At 40.4% G+C, this 10,532-nt stretch overlaps 1 protein-coding gene across 5 annotated transcripts; it reads left to right on the top strand.

Moving 5' to 3' along the window:
* Positions 1-3,166: 3,166 nt before the first annotated feature.
* On the top strand, positions 3,167-9,296 carry LOC109894696 (MAPK/MAK/MRK overlapping kinase). 5 transcript variants are annotated; one of them, XM_020488365.2, is made up of 12 exons: positions 3,167-3,324; positions 4,282-4,396; positions 4,766-4,855; positions 4,956-5,026; positions 5,153-5,231; positions 5,391-5,439; positions 5,567-5,745; positions 5,926-6,027; positions 6,127-6,300; positions 6,438-6,561; positions 6,761-6,952; positions 7,532-9,296. In XM_020488365.2, exons 1-12 carry the CDS (start codon positions 3,279-3,281, stop codon positions 7,607-7,609), a joined length of 1,299 nt encoding a protein of 432 aa, XP_020343954.1. In that variant the 5' UTR covers positions 3,167-3,278; the 3' UTR covers positions 7,610-9,296. The 5 variants fall into 5 exon arrangements, with proteins under 5 accessions (XP_020343954.1, XP_020343953.1, XP_020343956.1 ...); XM_020488364.2 differs by lacking the exon at positions 3,167-3,324 and adding an exon at positions 3,337-3,630; XM_031829215.1 differs by lacking the exon at positions 3,167-3,324 and adding an exon at positions 3,418-3,641.
* Positions 9,297-10,532: the final 1,236 nt, after the last annotated feature.

The raw sequence follows: 10,532 nt of genomic DNA, 5'->3' as shown, positions 1-10,532 counted from the left end.
GATCCGATTCTGATCTTTTACATACACACATTATCTTGAATGATAAATGTAAAAATCTGTGAAACAACTGAGGGAAATGTAGGCTTTTCCTGTCATCCATATATTCATTTGCATATTATCAGTCAATTGAAGGCATCAATTAAGTCAGCATCGTCTTATTAAGGGATGGGTTGACTCATTGTCTCTGGTTTTCCTTTGCATCATGATACTGTCCAGATGGGAAGAAATCCCATTACCAATTTATTCTATTTATTATTTGGCTGCCAGCAGATTAGGTGCTGATACTTTAACATTGTCGTGGATGTTTCTAGATAAATCCATATCCTGAAACGAGCGATAAAAGGATGTGAAAACCAGAGCTCGCTTTTCACACTCATGGATGGTTAGTGATAAGTGATTAAGCAGTCATTCATATGGCCTAAGTGCTTGCTTAAATATTCCAGACAGCCAGAATAAGACCGAGGCAAATTTGTGTGATTTACTATATATATATATATATATATATATACAGTTGAAGTCGGAAGTTTACATACAACTTAGCCAAATACATTTAAACTCCAGTTTTTCACAATTCCTGACATTTAATCCTGTCATAGGTCAGTTAGGATCACCACTTTATTTTAATGTCAATCTGTCAGAATAAGAGTTGAGTGATTTATTTCAGCTTTTATTTCTTTCATCACATTCCCAGTGGGTCAGAAGTTTACATACACTCAATTAGTATTTGGTAGTATTGCCCTTAAAACGTTTCGGATAGCCTTCCACAGGTTTACCACAATAAATTGGGTGAATTTTGGCCCATTCCTCCTGACAGAGCTGGTGTAACTGAGTCAGGTTTGTAGGCCTCCTTGCTCACATACGCTTTGTCAGTTCTGCCCACAAATTTTATATAGGATTGAGCTCAGGGCTTTGTGATGGCCATTCCAATACCTTGACTTTGTTGTCCTTAAGCCATTTTGCCACAACTTTGGAAGTATGATTGGGGTCATTGTTCATTTGGAAGACCCATTTGTGACCAAGCTTTAACTTCCTGACTGATGTCTTGAGATGTTGCTTCAATATATAGAAACAGGACATGTTTGTCCTCTACACATAGAAGACAAATTGTGCAAACTACTTTTATGTCTGTTCTAGATTGTGGGGATATTATTTACATGCATGCTACGGCATCAACACTTAAACCGCTGGATGCTACTTATCATTGCACACTCAGATTTATTACAGGCGCTAGCTACAGAACTCAACACTGTGTTTTATATCAACATGTGGGTTGGACTTCGCTGTCCATGAGACGAGAACAACATGCTCTCGTGTTTGTCTATAAAGCACTTCTGAATAAACTACCTTCTGATTTATCATCACTTCTCAACATTATAATTATAATTCATGAAAACAGGTCTCAAACATGGATTACACTTGAGGCCCATGCGATTTCCAGAGTTGGGTATGGCTGCCTTTTCCTGTTATGCTCCTTGCCTATGGAATAGCCTGCAGACTAAACTGAGACTCTTGTCCCCCTGTCGCCCATTAAACATTTATTGGAGGATTTTTATTGTTCTATTTCTTCTAACTGTTTCGGGTAATGCAAGTTCTTGTGCTGTTAGGGGAATAACCTGTTAGAGGAATAACCTGTTAGGGGAATAACCTGTTAGGGGAATAACCTGTTAGAGGAATAACCTGTTAGGGGAATAACCTGTTAGGGGAATAATCTGTGTGTAAATGTAACAATCTGCTGCTGGTATTTTTTGTGTTATCTGTGATGGTTTAGTGTAGTTTCTTAATCATTGTACCTGAACTGTATGTGTAAACATGTATAAGCAGTGCCCAGCTTTAAAATAGACCTTGGTCTCAGTCTGTGCTCCTTGTGAAATAAAGATATGATAATCATATCCACATAATTTCCCCTCCTCATGATGGCATCCATTTTGTGAAGTGCACCAGTCCCCTCTGCAGCAAAGCACCCCACAACATGATGCTACCACCCCCGTGCTTCACGGTTGGGATGGTGTTCTTTGGCTTGCAAGCCCCCCCCCCCCTTTTCCTCCAAACATAACTATGGTCATTATGGACAAACATTTTCATCAGACCAGAGGACATTTCTCCAAAAAGTACAATCTTTGTCCCCATGTGCAGTTGCAAACTGTAGTCTGGCTTTTTAATGGTGGTTTTGGAGCAGTGGCTTCTTCCTTGCTGAGTGGCCTTTCAGGTGATGTCGATATAGGACTCGTTTTACTGTGGATATAGATACTTTTGTACCTGTTTCCTCCAGCATCTTCACAAAGTCCTTTGATGTTGTTCTGAGATTGATTTGCACTTTTCGCACCCAAGTACGTTCATTTCTAGGAGACAGAATGTGTCTCCTTCCTGAGCGGAATGACGACTGCGTGGTCCCATGGTGTTTATACTTGCGTACTATTGTTTGTACAGATGAACGTGATACCTTCAGGCGTTTGGAAATTGCTCCCAATGATTATGAACCAGATTTGTGGAGGTCTACACATTCTTTTCTGAGGTCTTGGCTGATTTCTTTTGATTTTCCCAAGATGTTAAGCAAAGAGGCACTAAGTTTGAAGGTAGGCCTTGAAATACATCCACATCCACAATACCTCCAATTGACTCAAATTATATCAATTAGCCTATCATTTTCTGGAATTTTCCAAGCTGTTTAAAGGCACAGTCAATTTAGTGTATGTAAACTTCTGACCCACTGGAATTGTGATACAGTGAATAATAAGTGAAATAATCTGTCTGTAAACTATTGTTGGAAAGATCACTTGTGTCATGCACACAGTAGATGTCCTAACCGACTTGACAAAACTATAGTTTGAAATGTGTACAAGAAATGTGTGGAGTGGTTGAAAAACGAGTTTTAATTACTCCAACCTAAGTATATGTAAACTTCCGACTTCAACTGTGTGTATATATATATATACTGAACAAAAATATAAATATAAACACAACATGTAACGTGTTGGTCCCATGTTTCATAAACTGAAATAAAATAGCCCAGAATTAGCCCAAAAACTGATTAAACAGCATGGTCATTACACAGGTGCACCTTGTGCTGGGGACAAAAGGCCACTAAAATGGTCAGTTTTGTCAACAATGCCACAGATGTCTTTAGTTTTGAGGGTGTGTAGAATTGTCATGCTGACTGCAGCAAGGTCCATCAGAGCTGTTGCCGGAGAATGTCATGTTTATTTTTATACCGTAAGCCACCTCTAACGTTGTTTTAGAGAATTTGGCAGTATGTCCAACTGGCCTAACAACCGTAGACCATGCCAGCCCGGGATCGACATCCGGCTTCTTCACCTGCGGGATCATGTGAGACCAGCCACGCAGACAGCTGATGAAACCTAGGAGTATTTCTGTCTGTAATATAGCCCTTATGTGGGGAAAAACGTTTTCTGATTGTCTGGGCCTGACTCTCCGGTTGTTCGGGCCTAGCTCCCAACTGGGTAGGGCCTATGCCCACCCAATTGTTGCAAATTGCGTTTATATTTTTGTTCTGCATAGATAGCCAGCCACTGTACCGCCTCAATCACACGCAATTTGGGACATCAGAAGTACATTAATTTCCAATGGAACGCTGCGTGTGCTTTGCACTATTGCGTTACAGAGGACTAATCTGTACGTTCTGTGTACGTTGGATGTTTCTAACTTGCGTAGACGGTTTGATAAAGATGGTAGCAGAATGTTATTAATGTTGAACTTTTGTTGCACACATATCCAAATTGTGCCGCGTACCATTTTTAAAAATTCCTAGCAATGTCGGTGTGATCGAGGCGTAACCATTGTAACGAGACAAATTTATTGTTTTCAATCATCCACCTTTTAGGTCAGAGAGTTGAGGGTGCGGTGTGCCTGGTTACCAGCTAACATGGCTACCTAGAGCAGCGAGGCGGTTTTTTCTTCTCTCTATACAACCTTTCAATCTTGGGGGAGCTATCTCGATCAGCCAACTAGCAATCTTTTCACAACACGGCTGTTCCATGAAATTATCGCAATGTTTTATTTAAATATAGGACTAGTATGGATAATCTACTTCTGTGCAGTGAACACTTTGAAGAATGGATAGTACGTTACTAGCTATCGTTAGCTAACCTTACATTGGCTAGGAAATATCGTGGCATGTTAAATTCTGTTCCAGGGAACTTTTCATATTCTCATATTTATACAGCTAACGTTAGATAGCTGCTAGCTAGAGCTGCATGTTTTTTATTGTATTATTATTACAAGAGTAACGTTAGCTACATGTCTAAACGATGTTTTGTTATGCAGATTACAAGATAATCAACAAAATTGGAGAAGGGACATTTTCAGAAGTGGTGAAGGCTCAAAGCCTGAAAGATGGGAAATATTATGCGTGTAAAACGATGAAGCAGTCACTCAGCAGGTAACTAACGATCAGGTGTGCTGCCTTATAATTGTTCTGCCTGCTGTTTGCCTTGAGCTGCTCTACGTCCTCTGTGTGTGTGTGGACCCTTGCCTTGAAACTTGAGCTAGCCTGCCTATCCAACTGGAAGTCACTGTCAACATACCCTGACTGTGACCTTGCGAGGTTGAGTTCGGCTAGGGACAATGTTGCTTTTTAGAACCGATTTTTCTAAGCCTGTACATTAACCTGTATAGCTAACTACTCTTAACTCTCAATTTTGTGAATCGTCTTTGAAAATAAGTCATGACATGATGATACATGTTCTGGTTATCAGTCAGTTACAGAGTTAATAACAGGTTTCGCTACATGGTTTTGTTTGTTGCTCAGCCTGGAACAGGCCAACAACCTGCGAGAAGTCCAGGCCATGAAAAGACTAAACCCTCACCCAAACATCATTCAGCTGCATGAATTGATATTGTGAGTACAATGTTTGTCCCTGTCTTTTGAATTGTTTGTGCGAAGCCTCAACTGAACAATAACATGATCATTTTTGTCTGATTCATTCAATGTGTTACAGTGACAAAGAGTCAGGGACTCTGTCCTTGATATGTGAGCTGATGGAGATGAACATCTATGAGTTCATACGAGGTCAGAGACACGGTGAAACTGCTACTGTGAATGACATAAAACCTCTACCACAACTGTAACTACAGCACATCAAATTCTATTCCCCATTCAGTTATCTTGTGCATTCCTAACTTGTCTCACTTGCAGGGAGGCAGCAACCTTTGCCAGAAAGTAAAATCAGACATTACATGTACCAACTTTGCAAGTCACTCGATCATATGCATAGGTAAGAATGAAAATATGGAGTCGGGATCTTGTCCGTGTATAAATACATTTCCTACAGACCTTTTCACTGGCACAGAGGGGGTTTTAAGGGTCTGTTTTTGTTGTTGTTGTTGCTTCCCCTAAAACTGAACAGTTGTACTGTGTTGTTATCTTGGTACAGCAACGGGATCTTTCACCGGGACGTTAAACCAGAGAACATTCTAATCAAAGTAAGTAAACATTTTTAATTTTAATTTTAAATTATGATGCTAAAAACCTTGCCTGCTGATTTGGTAAACCAGAACTGTTACATTGTTTACCATATGTTGTCCATGACTTGGTTGGTTGCTTCCATAGCATGACGTGCTCAAACTTGGAGACTTTGGCTCGTGCAGGAGTTTGCACTCCAAACCTCCCCACACAGAGTACATCTCCACCCGCTGGTACAGAGCCCCAGAGTGCCTCCTCACAGACGGCTATTACACACACAAGATGGACATGTGGAGTGTAGGATGTGTTTTCTACGAGATCATCAGGTACCTTTCATCTATCATCAAATCGGATACAGAACTGCTTATGTCCATTCTAGTAGGAGACTTTGGTTATGGCCTTAGCGTTGTGTTCCTCTACGGTCGACGCCACAGACATTCGTGAACAGCTGCTGTCGTGTAAATAGCCTTGATGACATCACAGACGATCATGTTTGTGTATTTCAGTCTCAGCCCTCTGTTTCCGGGAAGCAATGAGTTGGATCAGGTGACCAAGATCCATGATGTTTTGGGTACACCTGACAACAGTCTCCTTCAAAAATTCCCTCAGTACGTTTGTTCGATACACTTATCATGTAATAAAGACCAAAGACTTACAGTATGTTCAGTGGAAACTATTGTCCTCAGTGTACATACATTTTTTGACAGGTCTAGGGCGATGCGTTTTGACTTCCCTCTGCGGAAAGGCAGTGGAATATCTCAGCTCATCCCAAACTGTTCGGCACCCAGTCTGTCGTTGCTCTACCAGATGCTGACCTACGACCCAGAGGAGCGCATTGGCGCAAGAGCGGCACTACAGCACATCTTTTTTAGAGAGCTACGGTAAGCACACAAACTGTACTGTATAAAAACACATAGGCATACTGTGCTTTATAATTGTAGTATGTGTAGTGTGAGAGATAAAGTATTTAATTTAATTCATATGGTAAATGCTATCTTCCCTCCTGTCCTTGTCTCAGGCTGGCGGAGAGGAGAGCTGATAGTTTGCGCAGGGCCATTGTGACTGTAGAGGGAGGAGAGAGCAGTGGGACCCCCAACTCTGTGGATCACCTGCGGCGCATGGCCAGACAGGGCAGGAGGCAGGTAAGAGACAGACACATCTCCTAAAAACGTTGACCCTGCATCACATTTTGAGTAATCAACCACATTACAAAAGGTAGGATAAAATGTCTTAATATGCTACATACTGGGAAAATGACAAAACATTCCATAATTTGGATGTACTTTGCCCTACTATGATGGTAGGTCCCTTATGATGGAATAATATTCTTCTGTTTTTCAGCACAACATAAAGCACGTTGCCGAGCCTCTGATCAGACGCAACGCCCCACATGTGGAATTACCAAAGCTCAATGTGGTAGTGCCTGCACCCCAGATTACCTACCCTGTTAGCACAGTGCCAGTTCTCACCATCACTCACCGTGGGTCCCTCCCAGCCATCACATCAAAAAAGTGCCACTCCCGGTTGGCTAAGGTAAACACACTGTATTACGGTGTACATTTTAGGACATCCCTATGGGAAAGGGGGATACGTAGTCAGTTGTACAACTGAAATGTGTCTTTTGCATTTAACCCAACCCCTCTGAATCAGAGAGATGCGGGGGGCTGCCTTAATCGACATCCACGTCTTCGGCGCCCGGGGAACAGTGGGTTAACTGTCTTGCTCAGGGGCAGAACGACAGATTTAAAATAAAAATGTATTACCTTGTCAGCTCGGGATTTGATCCAGCAACTTTTCGGTTACTGGCCCCAACGCTCTAATCACTAGTATGTCTACTCCCTTCGACAAAATGTCCTGTACAGACATGACTTTATTGCCCATCTTAAATAACATCGGAGGCTGTATGTGTCAAGAATCTCAGAGTAGGAGTGCTGGTCTAGGATCAGACCCCATCTGTCCATGTAATCCTATTCATTATGATCTAAAAAGCTACACACATCCTAGATCAGCATTCCTACTCTGAGACCCTTGATTTACAGCCTCAGGACTCAATAGAATAGCGTGTTGTTCATATATTTCTTTTAACCCCGTTTTTTTCTCTCTACCCAACAGCCAAGGGATGAATCCCACTGCTCTGCTTTCAAGACCTACTACATGCCTCCTCTGGATAGGAAACCTGGTGGCTACTGAGAGCCCCAATTCTTAAGAACTGTTGCTGTTCAACAGACCTGTTGTACCTGCTGTACATACTCTGATCTGATTCTTTTGATTTGGTTAGACATTGTTGAACAAAGCTACTTAGCTACTTCAAAGCCGGCTGCTTTCTTGTGAGCAATGCTAACATGGTGTTGGACAAAGGAATGTCCCATAGCAATAATTACCAGGGTTAATTTGTATAAGTCATCATTCTGGCAGATGAAATACAACATGATCCACAAAGTATATTTGACTCTGTCATCAGTGTTAGGCAAATGAGAAGATGCCTATTGACCGTTAATAACCTAACCATTTCCTAACTAGTTGTGTCATGTTCTTAACGGTTGTTGATAAATTTGCTCAAAAGTGAGCAAATGACTACTCACATGCAAAGCAGAACTTCAAGGACGAGCTCTGATATACTGAATGTACAAAACATTAGGAACACCTGCTCTTTCCATGACAGACTGACAATGTGAATCCAGGTGAAAGCTAAGATCCCTTATTGATGTCACTTGTTAAATCCACTTCAATCAGTGTAGATGAAGGGGAGGAGACATGTTAAAGAAGGATTTTTAAGCCTTGAGACATGGATTGTGTATGTGCCATTCAGTGGGTGAAGGGGCAAAACAAAATATTTAAGTGTCTTTGAACAGGGTATGGTAGTAGGTGCCAGGCGCACCAGTTTGATTGTGTCAGGAACTGCAACAATGCTCGGTTTTTCCACGCTCAACAGTTTCCCGTGTGTATCAAGAATGGTCCACCACCCAAAGGACATCCATCCAACTTGACAACTGTGGGAAGCATTAAAGTCAACATGGGACAGCATCCTTGCAAAACACTTTCAACAACTTGTAGATTCCATTCAATTAGAAATATGAGGCTGTTCTGAGGGCAAAAGCAGGGGCTGCAACTCAATATGTTCCTAATGTTTTGTACACAGTGTATTTATTACAAATCTTATGAAAGATCAGGTGTTAGTTCCTTGGTAAGTTCATTGATTCAGCACAGTGCATTGTATCCCAGTGCTAGATCAAATCTGATTTTTGGAAATTCTCTTTTTTTTTGCTCACAGAGCATATCTTCATGATCCAATTAAAATTGTAGATTTCCTACACCACCTGCGACTTCCAAAGCAATAGTCAAGTACATTGTTTAAGTATCGCCCCTGGGTCTGGAGGGCCGCAGGCACGTCATATTTTTGATTTAACCAAGCCGGAAGACCAGGTGGGTTGAATTATATCACTAAACTGATCAATTACCTCAGTTGATCAGGTGTGGTGCCTAGTTGGAACAAAATCCTTCAGTTCCATCAGAAACAGGGTTGCCTACCCCTGTATGACTGCATTGCCATAAGAGTATAACAAACTATTGAGAAAAAGCAACACATTTTGTAAGTTCTGTGAATGCTTTGCCTTTTGTTCTATGACATATTACATAAGATTTTCCAATACCGTGACAGACTGTTTAAGTCATTTGAGACAGAGGTATTATTGTACATATGCAATGACAAGGCATATACAGTGTACGCCCATACTTATCCCAGCACGTATTGTATGGGAACAAGCAATGTGAAAGTGTGTTTCATGATGTGTATCTTATCTTTACAACCCAAATGTAAAGACATGTACTTATAAAAATCAATCTGCACAATAAAATGGACAAACAAAATCAGTAACAATACAAGTGTAATAGAATATATACCTTTTTAATGAAGAATAAAAAAATGTGTCATGTTAACCACAATCAAAAAATATATTTACTTCACCATTCGTTCCTTCTGTGGTTAGTGTGGAGTCACTTAACTCTTTAAATAGGTGTCACAGGGAACAAGGTCCTACTGTGGGTCTTTTGGGACACATAGAAAAGCATTGCTGATGGTAAGCAAAATATATATTTTCTTTATCATAGTCTAAGACTTCCTGAGCTTCATAATATTTGTGAAGTTGACAGCAGCTTTGTCTGACTTCTGCACATTGTGATTATTTTAAGCGTTTATTTCGAGCATTTAATACATTAATCTCGTATATCAAAATACATCTGGATTCATTTTGTACAAGAGAAAAGAAAACTGCATACTCAAGATTTTAATATAATGTATATTTTTCTGCATTAGAACGTACACTACAGTAATAATTTGCTATTACCCCGATCACTCACTGAATTCCAATAATACGATAGAGCAGGTTTAAATTTGAAATAATTACAATAAATGCTTAAAGGAAAACCCTACACAGAAAAAAATATTTTGGTATTTGTTTCATTAGTCCATTGATGATATAGTCCGAAAATGTTTTGCATGTTAAGATATACAGTACCAGTCAAAGGTTTGGACACACCTACTCAATCCAGGGTTTTTCAGATTTTTTAAAACTATTTTCTACATTGTAGAATAATAGTGAAGACACCAAAACTATGAAATAACACTTATGGAATCATGTAGTAACCAAAAAAAGTGTTAAACAAATCAAAATATATTTGCGATTCCTCAAAGTAGCCACCCTTTGCCTTTGACAGCTTTGCACACTCTGGGCATTCTCTCAGCCAGCTTCATGAGGTAGTCACCTGGAATGCATTTCAATTAACAGGTGTGCCTTGTTAAAAGTTAATTTGTGGAATTCTTTCCTTCTTAAGTTTGAGCCAATCAGTTGTGCTGTGACAAGGTATACAGAAGATAGACCTATTTGGGAAAACACCAAGTCTATATTATGGCAAGAGCAGATCAAATAAGCAAAGATCAAACATTACATCATTACTTTAAGACATACGGAACATTTCAAGAACTTTGAACGTTTCTTCAAGTGCAGTCGCTAAAACAATCAAGCGCTATGATGAAACTGGCTCTCGTGAGGACCGCCACAGGAAAGGAAGACCCAGAGTTACCTCTGCTGCAGAGGATAGGTTCATTAGAGTTCCC

The sequence above is a fragment of the Oncorhynchus kisutch genome, linkage group LG7 (assembly GCF_002021735.2).
Source record: "Oncorhynchus kisutch isolate 150728-3 linkage group LG7, Okis_V2, whole genome shotgun sequence".
Taxonomy (NCBI): Eukaryota; Metazoa; Chordata; class Actinopteri; order Salmoniformes; family Salmonidae; genus Oncorhynchus; species Oncorhynchus kisutch.
Note: the sequence above shows the minus strand (reverse complement) of the source record. Positions and strands in the feature narration are given on the sequence as shown.

What these genes read in the sequence shown, in the direction of transcription:
- LOC109894696 (XM_020488364.2), top strand. Translation starts at nt 3,582, where the DNA reads ATGGAACGCTGCGTGTGCTTTGCACTATTGCGTTACAGAGGACTAATC. An exon ending in CATCTATGAGTTCATACGAG is followed by an intron (nt 5,027 to 5,152) that starts GTCAGAGACACG and finishes TCTCACTTGCAG; the next exon opens with GGAGGCAGCAACCTTTGCCA. An exon ending in CTCCTTCAAAAATTCCCTCA is followed by an intron (nt 6,028 to 6,126) that starts GTACGTTTGTTC and finishes ATTTTTTGACAG; the next exon opens with GTCTAGGGCGATGCGTTTTG.